The sequence below is a fragment of the Macrobrachium nipponense genome, chromosome 7, assembly GCF_015104395.2.
Source record: "Macrobrachium nipponense isolate FS-2020 chromosome 7, ASM1510439v2, whole genome shotgun sequence".
Lineage (NCBI taxonomy): Eukaryota > Metazoa > Arthropoda > Malacostraca > Decapoda > Palaemonidae > Macrobrachium > Macrobrachium nipponense.
The window spans coordinates 42,519,847-42,543,438 of record NC_061109.1 but is presented as its reverse complement, the minus strand read 5'-3'; the positions used below and the strand labels follow the sequence as shown (position 1 = coordinate 42,543,438).

The following is a 23,592-nucleotide window of genomic DNA, read 5'->3' as shown; positions in this document are numbered from 1 at the left end:
TTTTCTCCCCGCCACAACCGTTTCTCTATCGATAGTCATTTCGAAAATAATTGCTCTATTGCTAAAAAAGATGAAAGCTACGGCACTATGAAGTAGGTGTCACACGAGAGAGAGAGAGAGATTTCCATGCTGTGAAGAATAAAGGGCTGTCCAATGTTGGGTTGGGGTCCTGGATGTAGAGAGAAATAAAGAGAGAGAGAGAGAGAGAGAGCGTGGATATGAGAGTGAAGGTGTAGCAAGAACCCTAGGGAATGGGATGGGGATGGGAGGGGGGAAGCTGATTGGGGAAGAATAACTTGGGGTTTTTGGGGGGGGGCCCCTTGACACACTGATCGTGAACTTACCCCACTGACGCACGCTGATCTTGGCCTACTTACGTCAACCCCACCTCGATAACCCCCTCCTCAACCACCCACCCACCCCACTCAAACCCTTCCTATTACCTTTCCTAACGCCGTCATCACATTCTCGCCGACTAAAGCACTTTTATTTGATTCCCTTCTTTCACCGCTGCCGTTTCTTTAAACATTCTCGCATGTGGTGCGCGCTTGCGTGCTTGCGGTTTCCTTTTCGTCCAAAACTCCGCCGCTAGTTTCCTTGTTCGAATGACTTTCGATCTCTCTTCATCGTTACGTTTTCGCTGTTACTTTCACCGGCGCTTTCGGATCTCAGGTCTTCTTCCCTTTTACGTTACTTTCTCTCTCTCTCTCTCTCTCTCTCTCTCTCTCTCTCTCTCTCTCTCTCTTCTTTTCGTGCATATTCTCCATCATCATTATTACCTGTTCGGGTGAATGTTCTCTCCTATCTCTTCGCTCTTAAAGCAGTCGTGTCTTTCGCTTTCCACAGGAATCCCATTCGGTCGTATGTGACGCCAGATAGCCTGCTATCAGTCAGTTATTTCCCTCCGGTTACATTTTCTTCGATTAATTTTTGAGGCTGGGTGTTACCAGGTATATTTACACATTTTATATTCCTTTCTAGATTATTGCTTTCCACTCTCTCTCTCTCTCTCTCTCTCTCTCAAATTTGTAGTATACCGGTTTTCTCTTTTTAACGATGTGACTGGAGACGCAGACCCTAATTTTCCAAGGTATATAGTAAATATCACTGCATATTGTTGCATTTCGATTTTCTGATCAAACTAATAGTTTACCAATTTTTTAAAAGACTATTATTACTACTATTACTTTCACTAGCATTATTTCATGTAATACTAAGCAGAGAGAGGTGTATTCCCCGAAGAAAAACAAGTTGGGGGGGGGGGGGGGTTTGGTTTGTGCAACGAACAACAATAACAATGAGTTGAGCTTCCCCCCCCCCCCCCCAACCACTCCCATGCTATGCTTCACTTCCCTCCCAAGGTTCTAAGAGAAATTTGGCTCGCACGGGGGAAATAAAACGAAGCTAAATCGCCATATATAAGGGATTATTCTGTCACTCCTTGAGCTTCGATCCTTCGCACGAAGAGGCCTCTTGTATTTCAGTAGGGCATCAACATATGAAGGCGTAAACCTTTTCGTTAGTCGAATTTTAATCTCGACGTTCAGGCAAACAACTCGTAAGCGAAACTCGCCTCCTCTAGCTTTCACTCTTCTCTCCCTTCACCCCCCTCCTTCTCAACCCCTCCCTTTCCATCTAACCCCCTTCAGGTACCTGCTGGTGTTCTCTCTCTCTCTCAGGCGATTCCTTCTCATTGGCACGACCACTCCTCCCACCCCCCTCCCCTCCCCTCCCCTTCTCCCGTTCTTCCATTCCGCTCACACAACTGCGTGAAATCTGGCTATTTTCGCCGAAGCCACCATTATTACCGGAGGGGTTGTAATCTCTAAGCCAAGTGGCGTGTGGGTTTTAACTTTCGCTGTATGATGAAGAGAGAGACACTACAGGGGTGCAAGCACGAGCGTGTGTGTGCGCGCACGCGTGTTTAAAAGACACACGAACGGATACTATGGATGGATGGATGGATGGATTCAGTTAGTGTGCCGGAAAAGCGACTTCGGTAATCACTGTCACCTTGATTTGTTATGTGATTCTAGTGAAAGGTCCGTAGTAGGTATTCCTTCAGAATTCTCATGGATTGAGACAAAATGGGGAGAAACTAACTCACAAAAGAGTATTAGAAACCGTGGGACAGTCAAGTTTCTAATGCTGGTAATCGAATCTATAAGGTGACTGAAATCTCATAAAAGTTGTCTAATTGTGCATCTGAGTATGACAATTCCAGGTAATTTACTTAGATTCAGATCTTTTGGGTTTTAAGCGTAGATTATGAATTGGCCAAACGTAAGTTAAGGTTTGAAGGGTGTATTTCGGTTTGAAGGGTGTATTTCCCTTTGAATTTTCAATAAAAATATTTACGATCCATTTTTTAAATTAACGTTTCAATGGAATATATATATATATATACATATATATATATATATATATATATATATATATATATATATATATATATGCTGTGTGTGTGTGTGTGTATAGCCCCATTTTATTGCACATGTTATTCCCATGCAACTTGTTACACTAACCCCACTAGATATCAGTTATTTATGTCCCTGTATGACAAACTGTGCAGTATTTCTAGCATAATTTCTAGAAATCGGCTTCTCAATACTGACGCTGTCGCAATCCATATAATTTTGTACTGTGGAATCCATAGCAAATATTGCATGTAAATTTACCATCTCCTAATGGGAAAAAAAATATGGCTTGTATGGCTTCACTGTATCATAGCTGCGAGAATAAGTGAGAGGAGCATTCGACTGCTCCTTGTGAGAAAGAAAATTTGTGGTCGAGTTCTGGAGCCCCCAAGAGAAGCCCCGTGATTTTGCAGGTTCAGACAGAGCCACCTGTTGCCGGATCATACCGTGCGCAACTTTGTACCGGGGTTTCTTTCAAGCTGAGGCTAATAAGCTTAGGATGATGACATTTTGTATGTATATTTATATATATATTATATATATATATACTATAATATATATATATAATATATATTATTATATATATATATATATATATAATGTGTAGTAAATACAAAAAAGGAAGTATTTAATCTAAACCAATCGTGAAATTCACTTCACCCCCACCACTTTAAAATAAAATCTCCGTTTATGTTGAGCTCGCTTGTGATTATATCCGATACAAAATTTTGTGTGTATATATATATATATATATATATATATAATATATATATATACTAGTATATATATATAATGTAGTAAATACAAAAAAGGAAGGTATTTAATCTAAACAATCGTGAAATTTCACTCACCACCCCCACTTTATAATAAATCTCCGTTATGTGCAGCTCGCTTGAGATTATATCCGTATACAAATTTGTATTTTAAAGCTCTCAATCTTAGCCTTCTTATATATATATATATATATATATATATATATATATATATATATATATATATATTATATATATATAAACTACATGAGAAAGAATTGTTTTCGAAAGTAAAATAGGCAAGAGGGAAGAAGTGAGGAACAAATGGCCTTCCCCACCTTGCGGAAATAGAAGAAGCAGTAAGAATATGAGAAAAAACTTGAGCAAATTTTGACTATGAAGCAGTTTGTGTCTCTCTTTGCTTTTACTTTGACCGCACGCGTCTAAAAAAGCCTCGAAAGGTAGCATAGGGCGAGAAAGGGCCCCGGGGAGATAGAGAGAGGCCGGGCGGGGGACAATATGGTGGGGTTGGCGAGAAGACGTTCCCTCGTATAACCTTGATCTCATTTTGCATCGTCGGTTGCAAATATATATATATATATATATATATATATATATATATATATATATATATATATATATATATATATATATATATATATATATATATATATATATATATATTATATATGAGTATTTAATCGCCATAATTTATTCATTTGTGGTCTGGTGACAGTATTCAGTGGAATGTTACATTTCATTGGAAGTAGGTGTCACGTTTAATGCTACCTACAGGTAACGTTTAAGAATAACTCGTAGGGATATTCCATTAACTGTGTGAAACTGTACGACGTTATTTCAAGTTAAGGATCATAACACTGACGTAGTATTCATGAGTCAAAGCACGAGTCTGTTTTGTCCTTCGTTTTGTTAGTCGAGAATGTCATGGAATTAACAGCTGGACAGGCTGAAAACACATGAGTATACATTATATCTTATCCTTATATTGAGTATTCGTCTGTCACATCTGGATGGGAGATTAATTTCTCGGAGAGCTTGGCATCACCAGAGGTTCCAATATCCCTCCAAAGGACACGTTACTTATTGGCATATCGAAAAAGTTAAGGCTTTAGCCCAGATCGCCGTCTTCCCATCTTTAAGTAATATTGTCATGATTACGAGCAGTAGTTGTGTGGATATTGATATTAATAAAATTCTGCCTTAGCAAAGTTAATGTTCATGTATATCAGGTATTGCAAAAGATTTCAGAAATGCGTAGCTTTCAAAATGAATAATGAGCGGCCTCAGTACAGTTAATAGTTTACATTTAAATTTTCAGCGATTTAGCCAAGGTTGCACTGGCCTTAAATATCAATAACTAACAGGTAATGCTACAAACGACGTGAAGCCACTGCAGTGAAAAAAATGTTTTATTCCTTCATGTTATAGAGTAAAATGAACGTACCCTGTGAGATGGTACGTCATTTGAAACACCGAATCTTCGTAATTAGAAAGTGGTAAAAGAGATGGTTGGATAGTGCAGGGTTGAGGGAGGGGATTTGGGGGGGAAAGGGGTTAGTTTAGCCAGCGACTCTGGGTTGATCTTGGCCTACTTTTGCTCAACCGCCAACACGACTCCTGGTTGACAACTGAGACAGACCAGCCAACCACCCAGAGGGGACCTCCCTTTGCAACCCTGGGCTCACTCCTTTCACGATTTCTCTCGTTTTATCCCTGAATTTTTGCGCATGCATGTACTAGCCAGCATTTGATATTCCTGTTCTGTATGTATTCGAGACTTTTTTGGGTCGCTTCTTGTTCATATTAAAAGAATAAACTTTAAAGTCACATAAAATGACTAGATGGGAACAGAGGATTTTTTTTTATCTGTTGCTTGAATTTATTTTAATGGCGGGTGCTTGTACGGTAATGAAAAAAATATCGATTTACTAAAATCTGAGCGTTGAAACGATAATAATTTCTTTTTATAGACATAAGCCAATCTTGCGTAGTATAAGGAAATCGGAAGACTTCCTTCCGTCTAGACTGAGATTGCGTAAAACCATTGATGTCTGACGCAGTGCTTAAGATTCCTTTCCTAGTTGTTTAACGAAACAAAGCGATTTCTCTTCTTGTATTCTTTTCGGAAAACTTCTCTACTGCTAACGTATTCCGTCTACCTGAAAAGTAGTACCTTTCAATTTTATGACATGACCAATCTGTTGCTTAAAGCCCACCTCCATTTTTTTTTCTTAATTCAAGGACTTCTATCTGCGTAGTTTACCTGTAGCAACAGCGCTGACGATAACATTGAATAAGTTTGCTGTATAATTAATATACTTTGAAAGAACTGAAAATTTATGATGTTTTATGTCAGTCATATGAAGGTTTTTGTGTTAGTAGTAAAAAATCAATTTCATTATATTTTCCACAAAATAGTACAAAATCCTTACTCAAATCCCGCCCTTGATCTGAGTCTATTTGCATGATTTCTTTAAAAACGTTTGAGTTTTGGATAAATAAGCACAGAATTATGCGTATATACGAGTAAATGCAATTGACGATGCCTGGAAAATGAAAACTAATTTTTTTACCCCTTATAGAACAGAAGCGCCATTTTAATGAAATCGATGACCGAAATTCTATAACGCTCAGCCCATTACTCAACCAAATTCAGTTATTCAACGTGTAATTTATATTATAAAACGGCCTTTATACAAATATCAATTCTATCATTATGACCGTCTATGTTAGGAGGATCCTACCTGTTGATATCAGTGTGGATGGTGTTGAATTGATAACTACGGAATTTGAATTTTTGTTCGCGGTAACATATATATAATTACTTACCGAGTGCTGGCGTTTTGCAACGAATTTTCTTCTGGAACACTTCGTCGACGTCCCTTAGGGCCAAATTCCAGTGTTTGTCGAAGGCTATCACGTAACCCGTCACCAATCCTCTTATCTCACTGTGGTTCCTGGTGTAGACCTGAAATGAAACGAATGGAATTGTTTATTTAGATTATAAAAAGTTATTACTGAGGCGTAAGGGCTGATAGAATAAACAATTTAATGAGCTTCTATATGTCCTTCAAATACTTTGTTTCTAAGCTTATACTTTTTTATATAATAAAACATTGGTTATGATATATGTCGTAACAAAATTTCAAGTTTTAAATAATTACTAGGGAAAAGATAATGGCTATTTCAACGGAAACCATTAGCAGAAAATTTATTACAGAGCCCTAAAAAAAGAAAAAAATATCAACGTTGTCGCAGATTCGCCAGCTGCGCTTGTTACGCTGTTAGTTCTTATCTAAGTTAAGCTTACTCACCGTCCTTGAATTGATTTCCTTTTCTTTATTCTTTATTGTTATTGTTCCGCCTTCCTCCCCTCTCCTCTCCCCCAAACTTCCCCCCCCCCTCATTCCCTTCATCCAGTCATCTCGAGTAGCTGCCGCTTATCCCTTAACTTTCCCTCTCTGCTCTGCCACCCTTTATGGCTGTTCTCTCTTCCACTCTCCTCCTCCCCCCAGCCCACTCCCCTCTCCCTTCAGGTATGACCTCGTCCTTGGCTCTACTGACACCGTCAGATTTCTCCAGCTAGGAATCATAACCCATGTGCTTACTATCTCTCTCTCTCTCTCTCTCTCTCTCTCTCTCTCTCTGTGGACACCCATTACTGTTGCCATGGTTACAGCGGATGTAAACAAATATTGCTTCCATCACACTTCCGGGTGAAGCTTTCAGCAATTACGTAATAGCCCTGCTCTCTCTCTCTCTCTCTCTCTCTCTCTCTCTCTCTCTCTCTCTCTCTCGTTGTTTACTTCATCGGGGTTCCACTTCTGTTCTCACCCTTCTCTCAAAAGCTCATTAGATGATCAATAACAAGCGGTCTAATTAAAAGTAACTTAGTGAGAGCTCTTTAACTCATACCGGGTGTCTATCATGTGCTGGGCCCCAAAGGCTTTCATGCACTACAAACGGCCACGTATGAATCATTGTTGTCTCCCTTTCATTTCGTAATTATCTCATGATTACCTTCATTAGCATCAAAATAACAACTGGAAGCGTTGTCTACAAAAAGACATTCATAGTGTGTCATATCCAGCAGCAGCAAAAAAATAAAAATAAATAAAAAAATAATAAGAGAGGAAAAAAATCATTTGGTCTGGAACCAGAGAAGCTTAAAGTTGAACATCTATTTTCTTGCCAGCGCTTCTCTCTTCAAGCTCACCAGACTGCTATGCCGAAGAACAGCGTCTGGTGTTCGCTCAGGGTGGCAGAGGATAATTAATTTTATGTAAAAAGAGTCCCGGTTTTCACTTTAATTGATATACAATAAACAAACCTCCCGCTTTCCAGGCCGGAAATAAAGGTGAGGATGTAAATCCTGAACTGAAGATTTCAGTGTGTGGTAATTGTAATGACTTCCGAGTTGAAAATCTTGGATGCAACATTGTTTGTTTTTTGTAAAGATAAACTTTGAGAGGCGGTACTTTGGTGGAGAGAAACTTTTTTATGCTATAATTTTGTGAAGCGAAACCCGCAGATACACTGTTATTAACAGGTAAATAAATAAAAGTCGTTTCTAAACAAAGTTGCGTGTAACCACTTCTGCATACATAATTCTGCCTCAAAAGTTGAGCGATTTCAAGGAGAGTTTGCGTTCCATCATGCAATTTATCCAGTGGTGGAATTTTGACGGAATTCAGCAAAATATTTTTTTGATGCAACTCAGTGTCAGTGTATTTTAAAATGGATGGGAAACGCCTCATTTCATGTCATATTTTGATTTGCTTTCAAAATATAAGAAACTTGTTGTCACAAACTAGTTTTTTTCGGAGAATTTAGTTTTGATAACAGAACCTGTGCTGAAATGTACAATATAAAATTAAAGGACATCATCTGCTTGTATAATTAGATGTCCATGATGAATGTTTAATGTTAAGAAAATAATTTGTTATCCGTCTTGTTTTTGACATTAGTTACACCAACCTTCAAATGACTGCATAAATACGCCAGTGTCACAAAGAAAGAAAAAAAAAATTTTTTTTTGGGGGGCCACCTGCCACTTTACTACTTTGTTGCGCTGTAGTACGTAGTTTTTTTTTCGTAGATGGGACAATCCCAGTTTCTTAACAAACCACTAGTCTAGCCTCTCCATGAGACACGAGTATTGCAGAACATTCATTACTTTTTAGGACGTCTCCTTCGAAAATATCAAAGGAAATGCCTTTAGCGTGACGTTTAGAACAATAACCCAGTTTGAACGACAAGTTTCCTTTCCTGTTCAACCCTTAATTACCTCCTAAATCGTGTAGTGTGGAAAAGTGCTTATTTTTGTATTGATTCATTTATTGTCGTAGTTAATGTAATTTCCAACAACCTTTCCGAATAAAATGACTCATTAAACTGATAAAGAAAAATGAGCTGCCATTACAACTGTAAGCGGAAGAAGGGAGAGAAGAGAGAGGGGGGAGGAGCACGAGAGAGAGAAGGGGGAGAGAGGTGAGGGAGTAAGAATCAGGGGAGTGTCCGGTTGGTTTTTTAAAGATCACGCTTGCAGTCTGGCCACGCAGATGTTGATTCGAAGTCTGTACATACAACTGGGACTCGAGGAACCGTTGGGATGAAAATGTAGCACCAGACCAAAGGGCCTCTTCATGAAGGCAACGAAACTACAGGGCAGAAAGGGCAAAAGAATGGCCTCCCAATTGATGACCTTGGCAAGATCAAATGGAGAAGTCTGCAGGGTTAAGATAAAACTCAAGCAATAGATGGCTGAGGGGGACGTTGTCTGTCTGTGGGAATCGCTTGGATGCAATAAAAATATTAATAGAAGGGAAGGGAACAATGGAGAAAGGGGTCCTGAGGTGATGACGGTGAAGGGGATGGGAGGGGTAGGTAAGGGACGTGTTTGTTAATGTGGGTTTAGAGGGATAGATAGTGCAGTGGTGGTGGTGGTCCCAATACCCCCCGACCTTTACCCACTGACCCACATTATACCGGGTGTGCTTCAACCACAGCTCACTCCTCTGTACCCCTTCCCCCTCCCCCTCCCTCCTCCACCATTGATACCGTCCTCTTTCACCTCCCAACCCCCTCCCCTCCGCCCTTTTACTCTCTTAACCCACTATCATCACAATACAAACACCTGTTTCCTCTTTATCAATACCCCAGTTTACTCCTCTTCTCGACTACTTGTGACCCTTTCTTGCTCTCGGAGTGTGCGCCTCCCCGAGATCTGAAGTCAATAGCCACCTTCGAGATGAGAACCATGGATTTTCCTTTAGTGAAACTACAGGAACAGCAGCACCAGAGAGAGTGAGCGGCGGACAAGCTAGAGGGGTTGTCACTTTCATTCGTACGTACGCGATGGGGGGAGGATAATTTAGGATTTCCTGTGCAAATCATCATGACGAGGAACAGCTTTTTTGATTCTTTAGAATTGTCGTGATTGCAGAAGTTATGATTCGTACAGACATCCTAAAAATCAAGAAAAAGGACGATTTCACTATAATAATGAATTTCAACGAACGATAGTTTATCTCAGAGATAAAGTTCCTCGTTGGAGGATTTGGTTACGTGCGCGCTTACCAATTTGGTAGTCGGAGCTCGCTTCCCAATCTGCCAACCAGGAATCAGGGGAATGTATTTCTTGTGATTAGAAATCCATTTTTCGATATACTGTGTTTCGGGTCCACAATAAGCTGTAGGTCCCGTTGCTGAGTAACCAATTGATTCCTAGCCACGTAAAAATATCCAATCTTTCGGACCAGGCCTAGGAGAGCTGTTTCAGCTTAGTGGTCTGGTTAATCTAAGATATACTGATCTCTGAGATACGCGGACAAGTGACTCATTTGTGTAACTTTGGAAGAGGTCCTTTTTTAAAGGGTTTCATGAAGCATTTACTCACAAAATATTTATTAGAGGATTCGTTAAAGGTCCCGTGTATGCTGCAATGGTCCCGCAAGAATGATATCATTCTATAATATGAAAAGATATAATAATTGCCTAGATAACGAGTGATCCATCAAAGTGAACCGAACCATTTTATTCAACGATTGCAACAGTTCAAAATGCTGCATGTAAGGTATTCTTTTGTTTTTTTTTTATAACTTTTTTAAAGATCAAATGTACATAGTGGGGTGCACATAGTAGAGAAATCAAACAAACGGCGGCGCGTTGACCATCCTCTCTCTCTCTCTCTCTCTCTCTCTCTCTCTCTCTCTCTCTCTCTCTTCTCTCTCTATACATCCCCTAAAGGGAATGCATTGAGAGTGAAAGTTTCGATGGGGTAGGGGATGGGGGGGTGGGGGAGAGGGAATATTTTTGGGGCAACGCTGGGGTGACCTATTGCAGATGGTGTGCTCTTGGGTTTGTTGATGCTTTGCTCTGACAGCATCGGTTGTTTCTGCCCATTCAGTATCAGAATGCTGTAACTGCATTTTTCCAGCATGCAATTTCTAAAATTCTTTTTGGATGCAGCTGGTCTCTTGACTGAAATATCATACCTGTGTCCTTGACGAGAGATTTTGACTCTCAGGCGCTTCCATCTTTCTTTTCGAGTGTTGGTCATGACGACGGCTTCATTAGCAAAGCAGAGAGAACCACAAAGAGTTTTGTCATAAGATTAAAAAAAAGCATTTATAAAAAGAAGCCCCAAAATATCTCCGCATTTTTGCCCGCCTAATGGACGCCGCAATTGTATTGCCGTACTCAGTATATCAATGGTCGTTTATTCCAACGGGGCTTTATTAAAAATACTGGTGTACAGAGTGATAGAGCTGTTGCAGATAGTATCACTTTGCGCTGAAATGTCATTTTATGAAGTAGGATTGCACGGTTATTGGCGATGCGAATACTTTTATGTGATTGTTTTTTTTTCTATTGTTACCACGTTTTATTTTATGCCGTCGGAATATTTACAATGTTTTTGATGTTTCATAACTTGTGGTCATTTACAGTTCTAAATATGTAGTCCCTCGCATGAAAATAAAGGATCTCTCTCTCTCTCTCTCTCTCTCTCTCTCTCTCTCTCTCTCTCTCTCAACGTGCGCACGTATGCATAACATTTATACGTGAACCTTTAAGTACATGCATTTATGTATTTTATTAATAATTCTTTTCCATTCCTTTTATTACATTGCTATAAAATATACTGGACCTGTGTGAGTATTTGCTATTATAAACACTTTTTGGAACCGTGTATTTATTTCGTTTTTAATGGTTGTATTATTTAACATACATGGCCTCCAAACGTTTCCCATTCATGTATTGTTGGACTGAATTTTGAATTATATATATATAATATATATATATAATATATATATATATATATATTATATTATATATATATATATATATAGTATATGTGTGTGTATGTAAAATGTGTTGGAAACAATACATAATCAAGAGGAATATGCAAGTTACACAAAGAGATCGTATACTTCGAAGATCGTTCTTCCAAATGTGTAAGGTGAAATGGGTTATATATGTACAATTTCATCTTCAATTCGAGATCGCTGCTGATCGTGCAACAATGGCCGAGTCGGCCTATTCTTCGGGGCTACTCGTGTGTGACCGAGTAGCTATTTTAGTTGTCTGAAGCATCATCAAACAACCAAAATAGCCGCTCAGTCAGACACGAGGAAAAGGAAAGTTTTTGTGAAACAGGAGAGACGCGACGAACGATTGTTTTCTCCCTCACCTTGACTCTGATATTCTCCTGTTGGCACCGACGAAGGACAGCCAAGGGCCCCTGGATTTCCTCCATCCGGTTGAGAACATTTCGCAGTCGCTTGCGGCCTCGGCCTCTTATCAGACCTGCCGAAGAAGTGACAGATTTCCGTTTCAGTGGTATATCATGATTCAAGCACCTCAAACGCATGACATTCATTTCTGCGCTGAGCAACAAACATATTTCAATAAAATTAACCAAACGCAAAAGATTAACAAGAAATTTTCAAATAAGTTTAGAATCAAGTATTTAATGTGCTGCTTTATCCAGTAAAATGATTAAAATTTGAGCAAATAAAAACCGCAATTTCCCCTTTGGGAATTAAAGAGTAAAATAAGAAAACTAAATCAATGGACTGAATAAAAATTGCTAGTCCCTTGAGTAATGTTTGAAGAAAAGCTGCTTACCTTGGTCTTCGCTGAAATTCCTGTTGGCCGGCACAGGTGCCACTCGACGGGTGGGTATTCCACCTGGTCCCAGAACCTGTTGGAAAAATAAGTATAATTTATCACTTATTTATGAATGATTACAGTTAATTTCAACATTTATAGTAGTGGCTGCTGTCGTTAGGTAAAAGTTTATAATCATAAAAACAATTCCGGAGACACATTTGTTTTTGCTATTATTTTTTTTTCTATTTTGTGATTGAAATTTTGTCCTATGCGTGAAACGTGTACCAATTCCTTCACTATCTTTAGCTTATGATGATGATGAAGATGGCATTGTGCACAATTTCGTCAGAACTGTTTAAAGTGATGCACCGAAAGGTCTTTCATATTGATTCCTGCTCATCCTCTTTTCGTCAGTGGAATACTGCAGAACCGAATGTGCTGTGTTTTTTTGGTTTCATTCTTCGACGTACAGGAAGTACTCATTTTGAGGGAAGTGTAAAATAGTACAGGTATGTTTGAGAAACTGGTTTTCGACATTTAAAGACGAGTCTAAAGTGAAGCTAGGTCGACGAACGTAACTTTTCTTTGTCTTCACGAATTGACACCTGCCACTGGAGTTTTGATTCAATTTTTAACAAATTTGAGAGTTCTGAGACAGGAAAATAGGAATTACGGCTAATTACGTCTCGGAGTGTTCGAGTGAATCACGGAACATTTAGCGAAAAAACTTAATGCCAGGTGCTGCCAGTCATTTGCAGCATATATAATTTCAGATGACTCTCACAAAGACACTTTCTCATCTTTTGTTATTTTTTCTGAAAGAAGTTTTTTAATCATTCGTTCCTTCATCTTTTTTCTTCCTAAAATCATTATCAACTTTACAACTTGGTGTTGCTTAGTAAATTTAATTTAGTAATGTCAGTAGCTGTATTAAGGAAATGTAATAAATTGCAAGATCTCATTTCCAGTTTGGGGAAGTTGATCAAGAAACTTTCATCTGTAACTTTGTCTCTCGTATCTACCAGAACAAAAGTGCAATTATTCTATAAAATAGCTTGGCAAACAAATTGTCGAGCCAACGTTACCTTTAGACAACGACGAGTAACCGAGTGGGAAAAAAAAAGGTGTATGTCTGGATCGACTGAAGTCACTTCGTTGTCTGAAAAACTAAGCCCAACGCTTTCTTAAATATCTCCCTGCTTGTTCCTCAGGTTAAGACCAAGTTCTCAATGTCAAATTCTTCAGAATGTGGGAAGAATTTTAGGTTCGAAATACAAGAGTGCCTATTTAAAAAAAGATAGCCGTAAGTCGGACCCTCAAATTAATTTTTTCTCTTCCGTTCCATTAGATACTTTGTGATGCTGTAAGCAGTAAATAATAACAGGTTCCTTGTGGCCATGGATTTGATAGTTACAAAGAGATTAGGTATCCTTCAGCATATACTTGATTTTGCAACCCGAAAAACAGCTACAGATTATTATGAACTTATGTTTTCCAGTAGACTCATGATGTTCATCAAATTAGCAATATCATCCACACACAATTCCAATAGTCTACGTAGATAAGACTCCATATGGAATAATAAAAGAAATATCTTTCTCTCCGGTTGGTCCATCCCGTTTGCTATACTTGCGCTTAGACGAAATATAAGTTTAACTGTAATCACTGCCAAAAAGGTTTTCTTTCAAAGCCAAGAGAATAAAATTATAGTAGAAAACGAATTTCTGACAACACTTAAGTTGTGCTTTTCTGTGGCGGGTAGCTGTGTGCAATTGGTTACGACATTACGTGATATTTCAAGTGAGGTCACTCTCTTGTCACTCGATCTCGTCTCACTCTCCTGTCACTCGATCTCAAAGAAAAAGAGAAGTAAGTTTAACGGACATTCCTCTTGCTGCATATAGTAAATGGTTTAACTTGGCGTCACCTCTCAAGAACAGCTAGGACATGCTAAGCGTTCCGTCTAAACTTTGATGTTCCCGAGTTTGTTTAATCCACATCTGTTTTTCTTGCTGAATGAAGTCTTTAACTGCCACATCAAAGTCTGTTGTTAGTTTACAGTTCCGCCGCTAAATCGAATATCAGACTAATGTAGCATTGAGTTTATCGTTCCCCTATTTTTATTTTCAAATTTTCTAAAATAAAAAAGGAAACTGGCATGTTGCAATGAGATTATGAAGTATATAAGTTCCTATAAGTATGTTCTTTTCTATCGCATAATAAGTAAACAATTACGTCACTCAAAGCTTGTGCTGTCATCAGTTTACTGGATTTTTAGGCAAGTCATTCGGAAGAATATATGGTACTGGCTTTTAGGGGAAAGATAAGGCGGAATTCTTGCTACACAGTAATTTGCGTACAAACAACAGGCCGCGTCTCGGTAATGGAACTTATGATAAACAGTTTTATGTCCCTTTTTTCCTCTTTACCTCAGTGGGTTGCTTAGGTTTTCCTGCCATGGTCACGATTTATCATTTCCGACTTCAGCCAAGGAAAGCCGCGTCGCCTCACAAATATCACCTGAAATCCTTATCGACACAAACTTGAATCAGATTCGCCACCGAGTCTCATGGCGAAGGCAGCATTGCTCTCTATTCTGGCATGCCTCCACCAACACACACCCTACCCCCTCCCCCAAAACCATCACATACACCTTGCACCACCCTCCCTCCTCCTCTTCTCTTTCCTCCCCCATCGATCTGTATAGTTGGAAAGTCTTTACGTGATGACATTACCCACTTGAGTCTTGGACGGTTCAGTTTTGCAACATCATAAACTTATTTTGATAATTTATACTTTTTAAATCTTAAAAGTTCTCGTTGTACAGTCTCCAGTATGTAATTTACTTTAGCGTTTTCATTGAATGAATTTGCATTAACCATATAATCTCATTTAAGAGTAAAGATAAAAAAAAATATTATTTAAAATAGTTATTGATCTCTTTGTTCATCTGATTGAAACTGAATCACCGTCATGTTAATAATGAAATACATAGGATCTAAACCAACAAAAGATTTAGTTGTTTTGGTCCCGACATGCTCAATATTATATTTAGTGCATCGTGCAAATATACATATGAAGCTATTCAAATATTTTTAGAACAAACTTACCCTTACAGAAGTTGATCGAAAGGTCTGTTTCTCGGAATTCATTCCTTAAAATGATAATGCTGCTTGAAAATAAAAATTTCAAACATAATCACTGACAGACTGTATTTCTTCGTGAGAGCAGTAATTGAGGTCTTTGTACGTCGCGACGCCTTTCTAAAAAAAAAAAATGCATTTCGATAGAGGCCGTTTTACAAACTTGTTAGCGAGTAATTTTCATGAGCCTGATCTACGGGGACAATTTTATTTTTAACGCGACGGACCGTATTTTTTAATACATGTCTCGAAAACTTGGCTTTACCAAGCGAATGCCTTATAGCCGGCCACTGAGTGAAACCGGAGTAGATGCACTGCTGTTTGTTGAACGAGCGATGTGGACGAAATCTCTTCATTCAGTGATGCAACAAAAGGCCGCATTGTTTACAACCTACCATCATCTATCCCTTGATCTCCAGCAGACTAGCCCAATTAATCTTCACATGCAAACATTTGTCAGACTTCTTGTGAGAGTTATGTGTATATGTATATGTATATGTATATATATATATATATAATATATATATATATATATATATATATATATATATATATATATATATATGTATATGTATGTATGTATATATGTAAATAATATTCCTTCCGTAATTTAAGCCTTCCAAAGCATTCGTTTTCACTCTTGGCAACGTCAGCTAATTGCATTGCAGTTCGAACTTTGTTTCTCTTTTGCAAAGTGTTGTGTACTAAGCATATTATTTTCCTTTTCGTTACAAATTTGATTCTCTCTCTCTCTCTCTCGACCTAGTTTATGATTATGATTTGTTTACTTCAAAACAATTATACAAAGCTGTAAAAAATAGTAACCCTTTGTCATGGAGTAAGCATGTGAACAATGCATTGTATGAACAGTTTGAATCGAATTTCTTGTTACTATTTTAGGAAGAAAACCTCTGTTCTCTAATTAATTCATTGTCATTTTTCTTTTATCCCCAGAACGGTAGACACCGTCAACTGAAGGTTTTCCCGTACGTGTTTGAGATGTGTCCAAGCAAAGGGCATTTAAACTATTTTCCTCGCGCAAATGACATCAAGTGATCGCACACCGAAACATTTTTCAAGATTCTGACTGTCAGTCTTCTTTATTTCAAGGTAAGACATTCGATTTTTATTTACGTATTTGGTATGTTTTTCATTTCATTTGAGACACACTGCGGCTGGTTTTACGGTGTTAAGTAAGTGTCTTTTCTGTTTTTGCGAGGATTTCCGATCAGTCTATATATATATATATATATATATATATATATATATATAAATTATATATAATATAAAAGGTGTTCTGGCTTTCTTTCATTGTGTTCGCTTGAGTGGGGGTTGGGGGGAGGGGAGGACGACGTTTGCCATACAAATACATAGTGCACTCACAACTGATAGGGTATATCAGTAAAACTTCACAATACATATTTTTATCGTGATGGATTTGAAGTTTTTATTTGAGTTGAAGTTTTTACATACCATGATCATTCTTTGTTCCGACTGAAAAAATATTTTCTCCGAGAGAGAGAGAGAGAGACGAGAGAGAGAGAGAGAGAGAGAGAGAGAGAGAGAATGAATGGAGTTAATAGAGTTAATAATGGGTGGTACTTCGCACTTGGTATCTAGAACAGAAAAAAATATCATGGCGTGCCGTGCCCTTCGACTTTTATAATAAGAAACAACACCAATCATAATTTTAGGTTGAAAAATCTCGACAGTGGTATATAAAGCTAACAGTGGTTCTTTACAATATAGTGTATCAGAGTTCAGGGACTAAACAAAATGTATGCTTGTCGCTTCAAGTGTTATCGTATTGTGATAATTACCGTCGGCACCATCATCGGATCCCCTAATACCAATGTTGTTGCTAGGTATCCGAGGTAGCGCACACGCCATTTGACCTTATCACTAATGTCCAGCACTTGTACGTCACCCCATTTTCCTATCTTGTGCCTTGTTTTCCGTGTCCTTGTCGCTTTCATTCATTTTTCTCCTCTCCGCTTCGCCTAGCCTTGCCTTGACGGCGGCGAACCTATTGTTCTAGGTATTGTCTCTCCTACACTTCATCCCCTATTCTGTGCTTGCTATTGACGTAGCAGATTCGATTAAGAACGTTCAAGGCTCTCGGCTTCAACTTTTAAACGTATCTTGAAATTTAGCTGGTCTTGGTCGCTATCAAGTAGATTTTCAGGAATGAAGCGTTTATTTGTTATTTTACTTACACTCAAGTTTGCTAATGCACTGGTAGTCCGACATCCGGACTGTTGCACCAGGCACAGCGTAACGTACTGCGTACCTACTACACTGCTCTTGACCCACTTTCCCTTCCACCGCAAACTATGTGTTGCACGAATCTATGGGGGTTTCACGCCAGACCTCGGTGGTGTAGCAGTTTAAATTCTACCTGCAATTCAGGATCTCCTATTTTTTTTTTTTTCTCGAACAGAATTATGCTATAAAGTTATTTTTGTCCTTGAGGAACTTTAGAAAAATTTTGAGACTGAAGAATGTCTTGTCACAGATGTTATTTGGTATTGATATACAAGCTTATATGATGAAAAAACACAGTAGACCCATATTTTTAATTAGAGCTTCAAATAATCCGTAGATTAGATACTATTATTTTTTCATGTATTAGTTTGATCACATAAACAGTTCATGAGAAAATAGTCAGAATTTTACACCTTTTCCCTCCGGTCGTACTCTATGATTGTGTGTGTGTGTTTTTTTTAATGTATGTATTTACGTGTATGTGTGTGCACGGAACAGGGAGCGAGCGAGAGTGTTCGAGCTAATGTACTGGTGCGTGCTGTAGCCCCTTTAAATTCCGAATTCCCAGACGCTAGGTGAGAGCATTTTGTGTTCGTTCGCAGAAAGCTATTGTTTCGTCTGGCATCGCCTTTAACGTACTGTTATTAATTGCCGGTGAATTCCGTGTAATTATTCGTACTGTGAGAAAAGATTTGCATTCTGTTGTTATGCAAAATACATATAATGTGCGACTCTTTCAACAATGACCTCTCTGCAGTGCTGGCTGACTGGGAAGTCAACATATCAGCTTTTACACAAAGTATGTTACTTGTTTTCCAGATAGGTGGGTTATAATAGAGTAAATAGAATAACTTCATTATTGGACGGTGACGAATACATATTTAATTTCATTTGTTGCCACTACAATAGGTACTGTTCAAAACGTCGTGGCATGCCTTTACAATGTCGTTTTGTCTATATTCATGGTACCTGGTATACTGTACCTACGTATACTAGGTACAATGAATTTAGTACCTAAATAGTGGCAGAGATAGCATATGGAATTATTTAGGGTGCTGAAGCTTCCTCTGGAATAATTGATTTCTTAAAATATGTCACTAACTTAATTACGGAACTGAACGATGTCGAGATCCCTACTCATTATCACCCTAAAGACAGGAGAAACATGAGATGGGATTAGGTGGTAATCATGAAAAAAGAAAAAAAAAAAAACCACGCGCTTTTACCTCTGGCAACGTTGGCTTTGTCTAATAGATGAATTTCTATAACGCAAGGCATCAACACGGCTCAGCCATAACAATTCATCTGTAAATTGCTTTCGCCTCCGTTCTCGGAAATTCATCTGACGTCGGCGCTGGCTGAGTAAACAAGCATTATGATGGCCTAGAAAAAGCACTTGTTAAGAGGAGGCGCGTTCATTTCATCACATCTCGCACGTCATTGTGTATTTGTACCTACAGGCGCTGATGGAGGGAGTTTGTTGGAAGCGATGATTCTCTTGTCTGTTCCATTAATCGGTGGTTTGAGCCGTATTTTTCACGTCGTTAATTGATGCGTTTCATACGAAACTCGTATTCTCACCTCGAAAGCCGCCGGTATCTCTCGTAAATTATTCTAGCCACGCAGGGATTGACCTTTAGGTATAAACGTTCTTTCAATGTAACTGATTTTTATCCCATAATCAGCATATATGTGAAAGTTAGCTGGGAGAGAAATATACCATCGTGCTTATTAGTAGACGACATCCTTGGTGGGCAAATAAAGAACCTGGAGTGGAAGTCTACGGTAAACGAACGGCACATTTCAATTATGCTCGGAGGCCATTCGTTCGTTCGTTGTAGAATATTTGTACAACTACTGTACTTACAATGGTATTAGTAAAGAGTTGCACGCATTGTTGTATAGCTATTAGTGCTTGAAGCTATTGTACTTTAGACCAAATTATACTTAATGTAATTAATGATTGTAGTAAGATCTGTGGTCAATAAAATTATCTCTCTGTCTTGTGCTGTCAGGGGATCTCGCTCTCGGGCAGTCTCGAACTTGAAGTGGATCCCATATTTTCCTGTTACTTTATAAAAAATAAATAATTAAGATTTATTGTCTTCACACTTGCATTAGAAACAAAAAATTCATTTGTATAAATAAATGTTGGCTTAATTTAAATGACTAGAGATTGAAATATCTTATGATATTAACGAAATATTTGAAACTAATTTTGGCTACAAATTAATGATGAATTAAGAATAGTGTCGCAACGGTTACAACTTAGATTCCAAGTCAACCAATTTCGGCAATTGTTAGCGTAACATTTATATACTTTATAAACATTACCTCTTCCTAAAATATCTAAGTGGGCATCTGCAGCTGACATTTCAGCTGACTATCTAATTATCATAAAGCTTTGCATAAAGTTTTTTGGATTAGTATTTTAATTTCAACATAGGAAACTAGAATATATGAATGTGCAGAAAATTATCTCCCAAAACGATATGCTCTTCACATCTGTAAGGAGAAGTGAACTAAACTGGTGGAATGAATGTCATTTACTGTAACAAAAAAATCAGAACGTTGACTCAATGCGAATATTGTTTCTTATTTTCTTCTCCTTTTAGAGAGAGATCGGAAACCTTTCACGATGGTGTGTACGAGTAATGCTGAATCATGTTAATCTCGAATCCTTTCCGTAAAGAGTTGCATACATCATAGCTTGCAAAGTGAAGAACGGGTCGGGAAGGAATTGCAAGTGCTCTGTAGACCCACTTGACAATCACTTGCAGACGTGAAGAGAAAAAGGCAGTACTTGAATTGCTTAATTGACTTTCAGAGGATGACCTTGACCCACTTTTCTCCTGAACCAGTTGAGTAGGTCACCTAGCGTAGAGCCCATTTTCATCTCGCCTATATACTATGTTTATACGTCTCTCTCTCTCTCTCTCTCTCTCTCTCTCTCTCTCTCTCTCTCTCTCTCTCTCACGTGTACGGGGAGCAAGACTATGGTTTCTCCTATCAAAGGAAATGGAAAGAAAATTGCCGAAATATGGAGTAAGAGTTCTGGATACTAATTTTATCCAGTCAAAATATTACAAGTGTAAAGAAGCGAAGGAAGTCCCCATCACGAAGACTACTGTTGCAAAAGTGACAGCCGGCCTATCCTTGTATTACCACTTCCGGATAAAGAGTCTAAATAAGGGCGTACAAGGAAAGATTAAAAAAAATAGGTTTATATATATATATATATATATATAATTATATATATATATATATATATATATATATATATATATATATATATATATATATATATATATATGTGTGTGTGTGTGTGTGTGTGTGTGTGTGTATGTGTATGCAAGGGAGGCTTTTTTTATTATAATATTGCACTAATAAGTGTTTTCATGCTGAGATTTCTAGAAGATTCGTTCACTAAATGAGTCTACTGGCGTTACAAGAGCAGTTTCCATTGAGTGTGGGGGCCGGGGAAGGGGAAGGATGCAATTGTTACGGCTTTGTTCAAATCTTCAGATACCTGTGAAATCTCTACCATAATGAAATGAACACATTGATTTTTAATTACAATTCGAACTATGAGTAAACGCTCGTGTAAGTGAAAAATCATTTAATTTTGAACAGAAATTCAATGGTTTACGTAAAATTGCCGGTGAAAAGACAGCATTTACTTATGAAATACTTTTATAACATTTAACCTTTCCGATATAAACTCGACGACATTTGTCAGTGCGGTGCCAGTATATTTGGAAATATCACAATTCACAATTCATTTTAGAAGGAGGTCTCTTTTTAGTAAAATCATGTTTACTGAAGGTTCTCAAGGTAGTACTAATCCATGTTAAAAAGAAATGCCGTCTCAGACGAAGCTGTAGTATTGATGTGACTTAGCTTTAGAAATGATGAGCGCGCACTCACATTACAGACATACTTACATCCATATACACGCAACACACACACACACACACCTGTTAATATATACATATATGAATTTTTGTCACATAAACCGTGAGTTTTTTTATCTTCACAAATAAAGTCACAAATATAATTCAAAATCCAATTCTCTATACCTCTGTATAAATTCCACCCAGGCGAATTTTAAATGATTAAGTAACTTCGTCACCAGTAGTATTAGAATCGCCCCCTAGTTTAGAAACGGCGATGTAGAGTGATCTTTGACCACAGTCATCAAGAGAGGACGAGGCTTTATCAGTTGTAATTCCCCTTCGGTCCCTTCGGTGTAAGTTATCCCTCGGGTATAGCGGATTAGAATTCATATAAACAATATTTATGTATTAATATTTGTAATTTATATATGTATATATATACATACATATACATATATTATATATAGATATATATATATATATATATATATATAATATATATATAATATATGTCATTCCATATTATTATCTGTAAACCCTTTGCTGATTGATTGACTAAATGATTGTCTGGTTGGATTCAACTGGAAAGTATGTAGTCAATATTTCTCAAGACATTTGTGTTTCTGGATGAAGAGTTACTCCACTGATTCGTCAAAGTGAAAGAACAGTTATCGCATCCCTTATAAACTTAAGTTTCCAAGTTTTATGAAGGGTCCATTTTGTCTCGGATGGCCATCGAATATATCTTTCAGACATGAATTTGCTATAATTCTCCACTGACGAGGGCAGTGACTTAAAGTTTGATTTTATAAGGCAGAATACGACAATATCTTAAGACATTTTTTTTTATTCTTTTTCAGTCATAATTACCATACCTCAGTGAGGTCCGTTTCCTCTTAACGTCGATTAATGAAATCACTTATGTTTCAGTAACTTTCTTCTTTTCAAAAAGAGTTTGAAATTCGATTGGACTAAAGTATGAGGAGTAACGGTAAAAGCTTATGAGAACCATATTTTCATCCAAGTTATTTTATTTAATAAAGTTATAAATATGTGAAGAGAGCACTTAGGTTAAACGACGGACGTTGTCCTTTTCTGTGAACTATACCATGAATTTCTTTATAGCTGCCCAAGCATATCAATTGTGCAACAGCTTGGTGAGTGTTCAGAAGCAACCTAATGAATAAAATAGTTCTGCAAATGCCATATGCATTGCCTTCATTTAAAATAGACGATGAGCCATAGAATTCAAGGTTTCCAATAGAAGTTATTGAATAATGGATAGAAGAAACTGTAAAAAGTTATGAGATTTTCATATATAATTAATTTTGAGGGGGTATTACTCATAATGATAGGTTTTGTCCAATATACAGTAAAGGAATGAATTTTGTTCATCTTTTACTTAGAGCATGCAAGGTGTAAAATAAAGATTTAAAACTGCCCTCGGTCAAGGGAAGTACATTTTAAGTGGACAGGATTGGCTATTCGTATTTATAGATAATATTTAACGTTTACTGATAAGTTTTAGGATATTGTGTAAAATCGGAAAGAAATCAGATACTCTTACGTGCATAGACACGTATAGAACAGTTCAAGACGTGTTAAATTTATTTTTTATTTAACAAGAAGTGTATGTGACCTAAATTCCACGAAATTTAAAGTTTGTGCGTCTTGTTTTCGTCTGAATGTTATCTGTGATTATATATGTTGATGGGGAGTCACATGGACACCCATTACTTTTAATTTTTTTAAGTCTGAAGTCGTTTCAAGAACTTCTTATGAACATAACTTATATTCTGACAGGTTATGAATCTCAGAATATTTACATTTTTTATTCCGATTGCCCAAGTGTTATCGATTTCCTTAAAAAAAGTACATACAAAAGACCACAGATTTCGTATCTTTTATATATACTATATATATATATATTATATATATATATATATTATATATATATATACTATATATATAATATCATTTAGTT

The 23,592-nt window shown here is 37.5% G+C and overlaps 2 protein-coding genes across 10 annotated transcripts in view; one reads left to right on the top strand and one right to left on the bottom strand.

Moving 5' to 3' along the window:
- The window catches only part of LOC135217344 (ecdysone-induced protein 74EF-like), an 865,315-nt gene that overhangs the window by 364,426 nt on the left and 477,297 nt on the right, over positions 1-23,592 (top strand). For all 8 annotated transcript variants that reach the window (XM_064253154.1, XM_064253153.1, XM_064253155.1 and 5 more), the window contains one exon: positions 16,402-16,557. The gene's annotated coding sequence lies outside the window, so the exon portion shown is untranslated. The remainder of the gene's footprint in view (positions 1-16,401; positions 16,558-23,592) is intronic.
- The window catches only part of LOC135217345 (U7 snRNA-associated Sm-like protein LSm11), a 327,200-nt gene that overhangs the window by 3,639 nt on the left and 299,969 nt on the right, over positions 1-23,592 (bottom strand). The window contains exons 1-4 of one of the 2 annotated variants that reach the window (XM_064253166.1): positions 14,734-14,868; positions 12,320-12,395; positions 11,883-11,998; positions 6,020-6,158 (exon numbers count right to left, since the gene is read on the bottom strand). In XM_064253166.1, the coding sequence (XP_064109236.1) occupies positions 6,020-6,158; positions 11,883-11,998; positions 12,320-12,395; positions 14,734-14,763 (361 nt within the window). In that variant the 5' untranslated portion in view covers positions 14,764-14,868. Of the gene's footprint in view, positions 1-6,019; positions 6,159-11,882; positions 11,999-12,319; positions 12,396-14,733; positions 14,869-23,592 lie in introns of those variants that run through there. The other variant, XM_064253165.1, reaches the window with a different exon arrangement.